Below are 15,110 nucleotides of genomic sequence, written 5' to 3'. Positions count from 1 at the left end.
AGAGAAAAGAGGCTAATATTTGATGCTTAATAAACAGACATATGGAGTGGGAATTTGGACCAATGAGATTTCACTGTGGGCGGGGCAACCCAGCTTGATGCCTCATGTTGTTGCAAGCATGACTAAGGTAAAAGCTCTGACCATGTGTGAAAAAATCTTTTGTACTTTCTGAAAGAGAAAACACTGCACATTGTGGCACAATGGCATTAAATCAGAACACTTTTGAAGAAAAGAAAAGAAAAAAAAAGAAAAGAAAAGAAAAGAAAAGAAAAGAAAAAGTAAAGTAAAGAAAAAAGAAATGCAAAGACCACCAACAACAGACACAGGACTTTTAGACCAATGAGATTTCAGTAAGTAAAAACAAAAAAAGGTTAAAACTATTTATTTATTTGTTTATTTAAATGTCTACATTTATAAATATATTTATAAACATTTATTTATTTACAATTTTAATAGCACAATTATTCATGTAAGAAAATGTTTTATATAAATATTTAAATATATATATAATATTTTATTTTAAAACAAATAAATAAATAAATGTTTGCATGACTCTTTTTGAATAATTCAATTAAAAAACCTGTTCATAAGAGTCATTTGCTGATTATGAATCAGACACTGATCACATAATGTATTTCTTTGCACCCGAGGAGGACAACCTAATGGGAAGCTTTGTTATATAATTTCTATTATTTTTCATTTCCATTTTCCATTATAATTTTCCAACAGTTTTTTACTGAACAGTGTTTTATTGTTAACTAAAACTAAGACTAAAACTATTAAAATTGTATTAATTGAAATAAAGCTGAAATGAAATAAAATATAAATATGAGATGAAACACTAAAACTTTAGAATTGTTGACTTCACAGTACACTAAAACTCAAATAAAAATAAGGCCAAATAGAAGTAAAAAAATAACTAATTAAAATTACAAAAGCAATTCAAAATTAAAACTAAAAATATACAAATAAAAGCATATTGAGAGTACTAAAAAATACTATAATAGTTTATATATATTACAAAAAAATAACACTGATTTTCAGACTGAAACCTCACTTCAGACTCAAATTAAATATGTAACACTTAATACACATATTCCATTAAGCTACACAATTTCACAATACTTTTTGAGGCCACCAAAACCGATTGACCAAAAGGCTCTGTCCTTCATCAGAAGATTGAAAATGAGTATATGTACAGTATGCATCACTGTCCTTGACTGGGCATTGGAGCACAGAAGTGCACACACACACACACACACACACACACACACACACACACATAAAAACAGGCAGAGATCACCAGCGAGGACTGACAGAAAGAATCAGCTGGGGACCTTTGTATGTATGTGTGTGTGCAGCTAAAGCAAGCTGAGAGTGCTGGCATGTTATATTTAGAGAGAAAAGAGAAGAGGAACAAGAAAAAAAAATAAGTGAACTGAATCCCCTTTTACTGCCAAGGAGAATTTTGGCAAGATAAACTAAGGACTCACTCATCTCTGGCAACAGTGCAGTCCAGTCCATGGCCAAAACAACCCTGTTCCCAGTGTTACGCACACACACCAAACACCAGTAAGTGATCATACACATTTAAACTCCCAACATGCCTGAAACATCCCCATCAGTCAAAATTGACATTGGTCCTGGCTGGGGGGCTTAATGGTTCCGGGCCATTAACACAAAGGTTGAAGTTCAATCCCAATTAAGTGTGACCTAGGAACTGAAGTGTTAATGAGATCCCGGTTCTGATCAATCACCATTGTGCCTGAAGACAAAATTCTGACCCCAAAGGATTGTATCCAGAATTAATGTAGCATATCTGCTAAATAGACATGCAGTCTGTTTTCACAAAAATACAGAGGGCTTTCTCAAAATTGTAAGCTTAAATCTGACTTGTTGGTTTTGAAAATGAAAAAGGCGGATGGTTGGTCGCTTCCTGTCTCAGTGGGCGGTTCCTGGCCAAAATGAGCTTCGGTGTGGACCAGACTTTATGGCGTAAATTTACAGTTATATAAGCAATAAACAAAAATTTGTTTTCATAAACATGGTACTGGTTTTATCAAACAAATGTGAAACATTTGATATAGGGGGAGTGTTCACATGCGTTTTGTGTACAGAGATTTGAGTTAATACCACATGAGCCTAAACACTCCACCGCTATTCTAACAGTAATACTACATGAGCTCATAATACTCCAGTAGTATTAAGTAACACTCCACTGCAACAAGACTTGGAAGGCATCATATACTTGCGTAAGACCAGTGAAGGTAAAGTTAAGAATAAGATTGAGAAATCTGATCGTTCTGACAGAAGAGTCATGCTCAAATCTGTTGTAAAGAGCTTCATACACACACCTATGAACTCATAGTATATCACACTCACTCACACTCTATTTATTTATTTAATTTATAATCATTTATCATATTACTGTTGCTGATTTCCCCATGTTTAATGTGACGGGTACTTCACATTCTACCAAAACACACATGACAACTTGTGCCTTATTGATTTTGCATATCATTTTCCTTTTCCAGGTCCTTCTAGAACATAGAGATGTCCAAAATCATTAAAATGCTGCCTTCAAAACAACGCTAATACGCTACTTTGAACCAGTCAGCCAATAAGATCATGTTCATTCCTGTGTTGTCAGCAAAAGTGAAGGAAATGCAGGCTTTCTCGATTCTGCCAGCAACTCATTCCTTGGCTGTTGACAGCGGTTTGTGTTTAATCGTGTTGCGACACTGGAAACTTTTGACAATCCCAGGCAGGGAGGTCAGAACAGCTATCCTCAAAGTGTTTTCCACATCTGTACGTGGCAGGACTGCTGACGTACGGTCTGAAAGTCCATGCCTCACCTGAGACGGATAAGACAAGATAAAACCACGAGGCATACAACCGCCTCAAGAGCTCTGTGATTGTTCGCACTCGTGCTCAGACTCGCTGACGGACGGATTCTGTAATATCGTACAGCATGAGTGCATGCTTACAAACCCAGGGCTCATGTTTGAGTATTTGCACATCTAAGAGTAACAGAAAGTTTTTTTTAAATTTGATAATTTATTAAAAAGTGTACCTGTGCTATATTTCTTTAAAATGAATTCCACATCTGTTCCATGATGTTGTTGTACCATTAGTACTAATACAATTAATACTATTGTTCTTCACGAAAAACAAAAATAGATTTTTGTCCAAGTCACATTTTCTTGGTTAAATGTCTTACACCATTAGAAGCAGTCGTCCTTTACTCTCGACATCTGAGCCACTGAAGACACAGTGCATTACCTTTGTTTCTGAAAGGAATGCGCCCCCTGATCTACTTAAATGCGTTTATGTTCGTGCGAATCATTCGCGGGGTGAGCAGAGCTCATTAGCATTTAAAGGGACATGCATCGAAACGGGTTGCTGTGAACAGAGCTGTTTTTGACAAGGTAAAAAAGGTGTTGTTTTACATTACCATTGAGAAATTTTCACCAAAGTATGTAATAGACTTTTCATGAAGACTCTAAAGAATCATATCAACTTGTGGAAAATGGGCATCTGATGTCTCCTTTAGCAATGTAATCAGTATTCTATTTAGCCAGGTATACATCTCATCTAGTTAGTATTTGTAAGCATTTTACATTTATTCCAAAATAATAACTCATTAACAATTTATTTGTGAACTTCTGTTCAGATATTCTTTTTAATAGTTAATTTAACAATTTTTACTATTGACTACTCGCTAAAAACTCCCCCAGACCATGTTTTCATTCCATTTCAAGTCTTATTTTGATGTAACAAAGTGCTTATATCTAAGTGTGTGAGTTGTTTACTTTAAGTAGTCTTCCCATTAATATGCCATTATATTGTTCATTCAGTCTGATTTGCGGAACATGCACAAACACAAGAGGCAGGATTTGTCGCATGAACCAATCAAAGCTGAACATAACCAAACATATTGTGGTGAAGGCATTGCCTCCTCTCACGTGACTTCCTCCATTCACGGCACGTTTTACGGACTCTGTTAAAACTCAATGGGCCCAGGGGAGGCGAGAGAGAGACCGACTCCCACTGTAACTTTACCTACTGGTGTCGCTATTGGACAATGTTTCAATCATTTATTCACTTTTTAATGTTATTTTGTAACATTTGCTTTGTTATATTTTTGTACTACAATTTTTTTCTCATCCAATATTTTGAGGAGGCACTGCCTCCCTTGCTCCACCCCTTCTCCGATACTACTTTTTTCCTTTTCAGTTTAAAAATCAACAGTTCCCAGATATTTTTTTTCTTTACAGAAAGTAGTCTTTCACAACTGACTGTGAATTCAGTCCCAAAACTGCCACTTTTCATGATCCAATTAATTCCTGAAGGACAAAATGAACCGCCCTAAGCATTCTCCATCTCGTTTCACTCGGAAATGTGTCACATTATGGAAGTATAACAGGTGCGGATCCCGTTTTCGTGTTGACTGTAAATGAAAATGTCTTGAATGCCAATTTTTCCCAGATTCAGTTTTTGATCTGTTATACGAGACAGACCGTCCAAAGCCCTAAAGTTATGGACTTAATCCCATGAACACACACGTATCTGTTAGAATACATTTCAATACATTAGCATAGCACATCTGCATTTGGCCTTAGAGGACACACACACACACATTTGTATCATTCTGCGGCTATGCTACGTGTCCAGGGACTGAAAAGGATGCACACACAAATGCATCCATTCATCTTGTGAGCGTGTAGGCGTGTGTATGTGTGTGTGACGGACTTCAAAGGCAGACAGGAATACATCTTTACTAAAGAACCCCAGCTGCTCAGGGCCATTTAGCCCTGGACCGCTCTCACATCACTCAATCAACAAGGGACAGTCTGTTTCTATGTGTGTGCGCGCGTCTGTGGACCACTCTAAATTGCAACCCAGCTCTGATAAACAATTCCTGCTCTTCACCTCTGGGTGCATTTATATTCTACGCCTTCGTTCTGGCCTCGCACACACACGCATGGGGCAGGCGATCTGTGACGCCGTCTGTTCGGAAGCACCTCCCCGCTGATGCTCAGGCTATGGCGGCTGGGCAGGGACGCACATAGAGCACAGGACACGACGTCCCGCACTGAATCGGCACAGCGGGCGCATGATCATAGATTAAACCGCTGAGACCGCAACTCGGTGCAGTTACGCACCCTTGCTGGGATGTGTGCAAGTGTGACTACTTTTCGGCTGGGTGCCGCTGTCTTAAACCAGGAAGCACTAACGTCAGTGACCAAGGGTGCAGAATATTGCCCTCACTGTGTGAAGCTAATAAAACAACAACAAGATGCAAATCTAGATTGCTTCCATTATAATCCAGTTGTCTGCACTGCTGTGGTGCAGCATGATGTGATGGACAATGAGGCACGCAAAAGCAAATCTACTCCATCCACTTATAAAATACATGCAAATATATATTTATATCAATATATATATATATATATATATATCAATATTTAATATGTTTGAATACATATTTAGTTTAATTATTATTACAAATATATGATGTGTGAACTGATGTGTGTAACAAACTGTATTTGACAAATGAAGGAAAAAAGTTTTATATTTTTGTTTATATATGTTTCAAAATATTTCGAATATTTGAAATTTGAAGTATTTAATTTATGTTAATATTATACAGTCAAACCAAAAAGTTATTCAGACACCAGATGTAATTTTAGATTTTTTTTGTTTGTTTGTTTTTTTTTTAACTAGTGGGTGCAGGACGCTATAGTTAATTTATGTAAGCGAGGATAGCAAAATAAAGTGAACTGTATTATACCCAAAAATTCTACATACAGTTGACTACCAGTAAAATTTGGGATCAAAAACTATTCCGACACTTTGACCTGACCATGTTTTGCTTTAATTGCTAATGCAACCTTTTTACACCACAGACTGAACAAAATTTAACACCTGAATAATTGTTGGTTGATTGCAATCCATTACATACCTTTCTATCAAAGTTATCTGACATTATCAAGATCAATTTGTTCTGACAGTTAAACTCTGAGTTCTTGTCATATTTTATCACCATTTTCTAAACTATAGCGAATAAACTGTGATATAATGTGAGAAATGTTGAAGGAGACTGAATAAATGTTGGTTTGACTGTATATAACGTGTGAACTGATGTGCGCATTTTTTTTCATTTTGTAATAAATTAATTAATTAATTAATAAAACAGATGTTGAAGTGAGTTCCCAAAAATATATGTAAATCTTAAAGAAAAACAAAATAAAGACGTGCTTGCTTATAGGTAGGATGCAACACTTGACGGACAGTGCGAAATCAAAAAGCAGTTATTATTTAAGTATATTTATTAACTTTATATTATTATTAGTACTGTGTGAACTGATGCATGCAATGAATTTATTTGTTAAATATTTACATTATTATTGCATATAATGTGTGAACTGATGCATGCAATTAATTTATGTTAAACATTTATATTAACATTGCATATAATGCAGAAATGGATGCATGCAATGTATTTTATTTGTTAAACATTTAATAAATAAACAAATAAAATGCATTACTTCAGTTGTTAAAGTTAGTTCCCCCAAAAAAAGTGTAAAACTTTTGAAAACTAAATAAAGACTCCAATGTGTCATGTTAGCTTGTGGACAGGTTCTGTATTAAACTAGTAGGTTGCGTCAGTGGAAAGTCACAGAAACTAGAATAAGTGTGTGTGAACTTGAGTACAATCTCAGGTTATCTAATACTGTGTGTTTATTTTGCTTTAGGACACTTCAAATTGAGTCCTGTTAACTGGCACACTTTTCTTAATATAATCTGCCCATTAATTGGTAATTTCAAAAGGTGGAAAACTGTCCTTATGGGAGAAAAAAAAAAAAAAAAAAGGAAAACCAAATCCATTTTAGAGTAAATCAGTTCTAATTGGTAGACGCCACAGGGAAAGACAGTGCCAGAGAGACAAGCGGGAAGTTAACGCTCACCTTGCGACTTTGTTGGTGGAGCTGGTGGAATCTTTTAATACCGTCTAATTTAACAGCCGGAGTCGTGCACAGACAACCTTTTCCTAAATGAAAATGGGTTAGAGTGAAGCTGAAGGCTAGCGGCGGCCATTACGGCCCCACGGCTGTGTCAGAGGTCTTGATGAAGCTGGACCTGAGAGAGGCACTCTAACTGCAGCTAACTGAACTACAGGAGCACTCATCACCCCGTCTGAAAGCCAATCACACACCTCGGCTCTGCCGGAGATACCCGTCGCAATGCCTGTGTGTGCAAGAGAGAGAGTACAGGACTTGAGTAATGCTCTCCCACTCGGCCCTGACTCATCCTCCATAAGAGTGAGAGAATGGGCGGCACTGTGAACGTGTACATGCCATCTTCCTGTCTGAGTGTTAACAACTCCGCAGAACCGAGGTTAACGCCTACGCTTTAGCGCTATTCTGAAACCCAGAGAGCTACCTCGCTGTCTACCGCCTACATAGGCGGCATCGGAACCAAAACTAAACCACATAAATGACTGATTTGGAACATTACTGCATTCAAGTCGTGTTGAAAGGACCATATCTACGAGATGAGCGAACATGAATGCCACCACAATGTCGTAATTATGAGTCTGAATTAAGTTCAAGATTTTCTGAGCTGCAGGTGTGTAAATTAGAGAATCAAGGTGGAAGCTACATTTCAATTGTTACTGTTGACAAGTATTAGTTTGCATGCATTTAAAGAACTGTTTGATGAATAAAGCTAAAGCTTCCATTGTTTTTATGTTAACATGCTAATGTTAATCTTTGATTGTTATGCTCTCCTTTTGGGCAAGCGATTCTCAAGACCTAGCTTTTTTTCATTTCACTGCCTTACGTTACATGTATTTAAACTCAAAAATGAACATTCTGTGTGAATCTTTTGCGCTTAATTTTGTTGTATTGCAGTTTGTTCGTAAATGAAAAAATAAATGAGAAATAACTATGAAACTGACCAACACAAACATTTCTGACCAAAACCACATGAAGATAATAATTCAAGAAGGACATAAAGGCAGCAACGAAGTGCGCAAACAGCTTGGGAGACTCCAATTTTGTTTGTTGTTGCTAAGCTAATATTGCGATACTATGAAGATATAAACATCACAAATACTGTGCCAAACTGTCAGCTTTTATTTCAATTAAAAATTCAGAAGAAATCTGGAATATTTATAAGCATATTTTCTTCTGTTCGCCATCTTTGGCGGCAGTTTTAACTGAGCCTGTTGCAATGTATTCTAGCAATGCCTAAACAGGTTTTTGAACATGACTTGAGAAATGGAGAAAAAGAAAGATATGGATGGAGGATGCAAGTCAGAAACAGGCAGACAGGAAATGAAGACGCAAAACAGGAAGTCCAAGAATCAAGCTAACACATCACACATGTGAGCAGGTTTACTTAACACAGCATGACACCCTGCTGCTGCGATGGCGTTTGTGATGTATTAAGACAGGAAACGCACGCTACCTTTGCTCTGTGGTGGGTTCTGACTACGATCTCGCAGTATGTTGATCTGGTAGACGGCTCCATAAGGCTCAAAAAGCTCCTTTAACTCTTTCTCGGACCAGGAACGAGGGATCTGACCCACGAACATCTTAATGGCGTCCGGATCAGGCTGGTCCGAATGTTCCAGGGCGCCGTTCATCTTCCCAGCTGTACCGTTACTGCAGAGAAACAGAAAGAAAGCGTTATGAAGTGTCAACAGCGCATGTCGTTGTCTGAAAACACTGAAAGATGGAAAGTGAGAGGGGTTGGTCTCTGAGCTCACAGCGGGAGCAAATTTGGGCCGGACAGATCGACAACTGCTCCTCATTAAAGCAGGAAGACATGGAGACAAAAACCCTGATTAAAATCACAACAGTGTTATTACACTCAGCGTGTGTGCTGTGTCATGTGTGTGTGTATGTGTTGATAGTTCTGAGCAGGTACAATTCAGACTCTGTTCCAGGTTCAATAAGCTCTATTACCATATAAAATAACTTTAATTTGCTCCTCAGTTTGTAAAAACAAAGAAAATGCGTGTTTACAGCAAATTTATATTGGGATTCTATGGGGCAAATGATTTCATGATTATTAAAATGTGACCCTGGACCAAAACCAAAGCCAGTCATAATGCTCAGTTTTAAAGTGAGATTTATACGAATAAATAAGCTTTCCATTGATGTATGGTTTGTTAGGATAAGACAACATTTGGCTGAGATACAACTATTTAAAAATCTGGAATCTGAGGGTGCAAAAAAGAAAAAAAAAAAAAATGCTGAGAAAATCGCCTTTAAAGTTGATCAAATTAAGTTCTTAGCAATGCATGTTAATAATCAGAAATTACGTTTTGATATATTTACATACACCTGTGCTACTTATGATTGGTTTTCTGGTTCAGGGTCACACATATCATTATAAAACTTACATGCAGTATTGTTTGTGTTACCATGAGATTATTGTGATGAAATTGCTTCTGTCAACTAATGCCATGACCATGTAAAGCTGTATTCGCTCTGTTATAGAAGTATTCAACATCAAAAGGTTTATTTGTTATTCTTGGAACAACTTTATTCACGGAAAAATTTGAAATACATTAATGAAAATAATTTTTTGTATGAAAGAATCAGTATAAGTGCTTTAACATTTCGGCTTTAAAAGCACCCAGTACATTTCAGTACATGGATGTGTACATCCATTGTAAGCGGTTTACTGCAAACACAATTTCACAAATACTAGCTTCAACATTAATTGAATGCAGAATTTTGAGTGATTCACACAAGAATGAAACAAATCGTGACATGATAAAAACGGCTAAGCTGAGTCAGGGTGCGAGCTGGATCCGTGTGACCCCTAGACGCCCATGTTGCTGGTTCAACGAGTTCATGAGGAATTTCAGGCGCTTGTTTCAGTTCCAGATGAAAGCACTCAAAGAGAGCGTTATCGACCCCCACACTCACATTTCCTTTTTTACCAGCTTACAAATAACAAAACGTGTGAACAAGCCTAAACAAACTCAAAAATCATTTAGTGTCTACTCAATTAAATTTTAGTTTGGTTTTGCTGATCGAAGGCCAACCTGCCTGCTGCCCTTCAACGGATATGAAAATAAATAAAAAAATGAAATAAATAAACACTTCTATCCTCAGCGAAGAAGCATAATCATTTCCTCATGAGACCAATTATCGCACTAAGCATTCTGTGAGTAAGCCTTCTCCTCCTGTTTCAAGATAACCGTTCAAATTTCTTCCCTTCGAAACGTGCATCACTCCAAGGACATTTTGACATGAATTAAGCACTATTCTCTGTACAAAGGAGAAATTATTTCTTTTCTCAGTATACTGTGCTGGTCTGTCAGATTTGAGGAACTAAAATATCTCACTGACATACCTATATATACACACATACATACATATGTGTGTGTGTGTGTGTGTGTATATATGTATATGTATACACACACAATTTTTTTTTTAAGAAACTAAAAAACTGCAAAAAAAAAAATCAAATCACTGTAATTATGACAATCACAAGAAAGAAAGAAAGAAAGAAAGAATATTTATGAATGAAATACTTAAAATATAAAATGTCAATCCCTTTCCAAACTGACAAAAGACATTTAAAAAATTTTTATTTAGTTAATAAATAAATGTACTTAACAAAAAACACAATTTTTGTAACTTACAAAAGTGTAGAATATGGAGACTATAACAATTACTCAGCACACAAATAGACAGAATCCATCATGAGGCCTGTATATAGATTATTCAGGAATTGTTTCCTATGGACGGTTTACACACACACACACACACACACACAACGCACTAAATTTACAGATTAGAAGTGGAAAAAAGCTATAAAGAACTAACTCACAAAGCCTAACTCACATTCACAAAGCCTAATTTCTCTTTAAGTCGATGAAGTGATTTGTCATTCTATTCAAAAGAACGAGGCCTAGAGTTAAAGAGCAGCAACTGATAAAAAGAAAAGGTCGGAGGTAAAGAGAAGAAACACAAACCTCTGGGTTCGATTCATCCATCTCTTGCAGAAGGACCCTATTCTCTCCGCGGAGACGCCCAAGTCTTTGAGCGATTTAAAGGACATTTCTGCCTGCGCCGCGGGAAAGCCGCCCTCTCGGGTCGCCACGTCAACTGCTGCTCAGCTACCCCCACCCCAATAAATCCCCCAGCAGTTACCACAGTGATAAGGGTGCCCCTCGCCGCCGATCAAAAAGCAATAATGGCGAAAAAAGCAAGCATGACACAAACATAGAGGCCGAGAGCCAGAAACTGACTGTGATACAGAGAGAGGGATGGGACTGCGAGTGTCAGGGTGTTGTGCGTGTATGTGTGCGCTTGTGTGTGTCACAATTAGTAATTGTTTCGTTCGACAAGTCCCGACTGCAGGAATACAATGGAACAAGTCACAGGAAGCCTGTAACAGTGTGCTGGAGGACACTCGCACACACTGGGCTGGGCTTGGAAATCAAGAACCGGTTCTGAAACATTTTTCAAGAATTGAATACTTTTAGTAAGCAAGGATGCAATGAATTGATCAAAAGTGAGAGTAAAAACATGTATAATGTTACAAATTATTTATATTCCATATAAATGCAGCTCTTTTAAAGTATTTTTCAAAGAATCCAGAAAAATCACAGTTTCCACTAAAATATTAAACTGTTTTCAACATTTATAATAATAATACATTTATCTTGAACAACACATCAGCATATTAGTATGATTTCTAAAAGATCGTGTGATACTGAAGACTGAAGTAATGATGCTGAAAATTCATTTTATTTTAAACTCTAATAAAATTTCACAACATTACTCTTTTAAATTAATAAAGTTAAAATAAGGTTACACTTTATTTTAAGGTGTCCTTGTTACAGTGTAATTATACATTTAAGTACTGAGTAATATTAATTAACTACATGTACTCGCTATATGGTTAGGGTTCGGATTAGGGTTTGGTTTAGGGTTACTTGCATGTAATTATGCATAATTTATTGTAAAGTACATGTAACATTTGTAACAAGGACACCTTAAAATAAAGTGTTACCTATTACTCTAATTTTGATCGAATGAATACAGAATTGATGACGTTCAAAAACATTAAGAGATCTTACCGATTCAAAACCTTTGAATGGTATTGAACATATTGCGCACACAGAAAATATTATAAACCACTCATTTTTAATCGAAACGACCAAAATTATGCTCACATTCAATGCATTGTTTGAAAATGAAATTAACATCCACAACAAAGGGACTTGTTTATACACAAAATAAAAGTAGACTAAATGGTATAATACAGTTACAGTAGGATTATCAGGTGCTAAAAGGAATCCTTAAGGAACCAGACTCATTACGTGGAATCACAAACGTTAAATTCCTTACAATTCCCTGCAAAGGCCTAAGGAGACGAGCCATTGATAGTTTAAATACATTGTCCTTTATTTGGACCATCTTTCTTTCACCCTTCTGTGCTGACAAGGTAGAAAGAGAAAGAGCCAGACACAAGGTGAAAATGAAAGTGTGTGTGTGTGTGTGTGTGTATGTGTTTGTCTGTCTGAATGTAAGTCCTGAGGCTCAGATTAAGTTGTCAAGTGGATCCACTCCTGCCATAGCATTCTTTCTCTCTCTCTCTCTTTCTTTCTATCCACTTCCCTCTCAATTTGAGTCAATTGTCTGCCTTAATGGCTTAACTAGACCTTCCATCAGCCTGGGCTGCTCTTAAGGTGTGTGTGTGTGTGTGGGGATTGCTGATGTAAGGAACTCTGATAGTCCGCAGTCTCACACACTCACTCCCTCACTCACTCATGTACTTACAAACAAGTGCAATAACACTGCAAGCCAGCAAGACAATCATTTGTGCTTCTAAAGATAGGCTGGATGGTAATATAAACATAAATGCAATATAACAAATTATGATTGGAGATAGATTAATGGTTGGACTGAGGTTATTTCACGCCTAAGCAGCCTCCATAAAAGGTTACAGAATCTCAGAGCACTTACAATGTTTTAAAATCTGGTATAGTTAAATGTATATTTTTTTATATATTTATAGATATTTTATGTTCATGGTTATGGGGTATTGCCATAACTACCACAAATAAATAAATAAATATGTTGTTAAATTATGACACATTTGTATGTATTTTTATATTATATACTATGCAGTTTTTATACTTTATGCATATACTGTTATATACATATTTTTATATTATATTTAGTGTGTGTATATTTGTATATAATTGTAAATATTTGACATTTCATATTTTTTATTTTTTGTATTTTGTGTGTGTGTGTATATATTTTTTTTTGCATACATTTTTACATATTTTATAAACACAATTATATGATAACTGTGTATATTTTACACAACATTATGTATATAATACCTAGTGTATTTGTATACGTTTGTATTATTCATTGATTAAAATACTTCATCTGTCAGCTTGGTTAAAGAATATGGACCTATGCATCTACAATAACAGAAATATAATACAGTTATACAGTGTGTAAAACACACACACACACACGTATACACACACACACACACACACACACACACACACATATAGTGGACTGATAAGGAGCGAAAAGAGAGAAAAAAAATGCAAGTAGACTGTGAAAATGAAACTAATTTGGATACAAAATCCCTCTTCCACCCATTCCACACACATTAGTTGACAGGCAGCTGGGGGGGGGGGGGGGTCGCAAACCTGTAATTACCTCGGTTTAAAAAAAGAGCACAGCTGACAAGTGTGTGTATGTGTATGTGTATGTAAGCAGGAGAGAGTGAGAAAGAGTAGGAAAAAGTGATTTTTATTTATTTTTCCAATCGTCACTAGATGTTAACACCGCCTGTCTGACAGCTGTGCTGTCGTATATCTCTCTCGCTGGCGACAGGTGATGCTTTAATTCCACTCATCAGTTAAGCTTTATGATCCTAATTAATCTCATTGGTCATAAAAACAAGGCGTTTTGCTCCGAGCGCTGAAAAATACTCAATCCATCCACACTTAATAGGGAAGATTTATCTCTGTTTCTCCATGGTTCATCTACCGCTTTATTTCTCTGTCTTTCTTTCATCGTGCCATAATTCAGGGCTTGTCAGTCACGTTTATGATGGGGAAACCATCCGTTCAGTGACCCTGTATGTTGAATGTCCCATTCGGTGTCAAATTTGTGGTAGAATCATGTATTTAAGACTAAGACTGTTCATTCTCCAATTTGGTTTTAGGACATAATGGCTTTGTCTCAAACCCTAGTGAGCTGAAATAGGAAGTACATACAAATCATCATAAGCAAGTACACAAGTTTAAATCTCACCTATTTTTGTGCAAGTACAAATATTCATATTGACTCTATTTTGGGGTTTACAGGTACATCTGAATGCTCAAACAACATACTTTGAGTGTTGTAGGCTCGTATGAACATATGGAATAAAAAATGGCGTATTTTTATTTTCATTATTAAGCATTATTAGTATGTTCCAACTGCTTTCAAACCTGTCAATCTTCAAACTCGCTTATGAATTCCAAAAATGCTGTAGGCAGCTCATAGGATCTAAAACAGCCAATGATGAGCATTTGTCCTTTCATATGTCCTGACCAAGATAGACTTAACCACACACACACACAAATCTCACACATCAAGGTCAGACAGGCACTGTGACTCCAGGAAGATATTTCCTGTCATCGTGTTCGTCAACTGTCAGGGAGATGTCAAACTCCGACTATATTTAGAAAAAATCACCTAGGACAAACTGTTTCCTGTAAACATCACATACAAAGTCAGTTGACAACAAAGCAAACCTACAAAATAAAAAGAGAATCATTTTTCAAGGTCTGAGCGGAGATATTTCCAACCAGTCAAAAACACACGGGCGAAAAAACATGCCAGCTGAACTGCGAAGAATGACAGGCATCGGCGCGTGTGCGCGAGCGCATGTGTGAGATGTACAAAACTGTTCTGTTAATCACTCCACTTGTTAAAAGTGTGAAGGGGAGGTGGGTGCTATAGAAGTTTCCATGGTAACTCGTGAAACGCGAGGCACGGATGTGATAAATGTCACACTTGCTAATGAAGCAGCGAGCTGGAGAGATGCCGTCTTTCGGC

At 36.7% G+C, this 15,110-nt stretch overlaps 1 protein-coding gene across 27 annotated transcripts in view; it reads right to left on the bottom strand.

Annotated features, from left to right (window-relative positions):
- The window catches only part of LOC306858326 (CUGBP Elav-like family member 2), a 145,603-nt gene that overhangs the window by 37,239 nt on the left and 93,254 nt on the right, over nt 1–15,110 (bottom strand). For all 27 annotated transcript variants that reach the window (XM_079398790.1, XM_079398796.1, XM_079398801.1 and 24 more), the window contains one exon: nt 8,476–8,672. In XM_079398790.1, coding sequence (XP_079254916.1) covers nt 8,476–8,672 — 197 coding nt within the window. The remainder of the gene's footprint in view (nt 1–8,475; nt 8,673–15,110) is intronic.

This window comes from Barbus barbus (assembly GCF_936440315.1).
Source record: "Barbus barbus genome assembly, chromosome: 39".
Classification (NCBI taxonomy): domain Eukaryota; kingdom Metazoa; phylum Chordata; class Actinopteri; order Cypriniformes; family Cyprinidae; genus Barbus; species Barbus barbus.
Note: the sequence above shows the minus strand (reverse complement) of the source record. Positions and strands in the feature narration are given on the sequence as shown.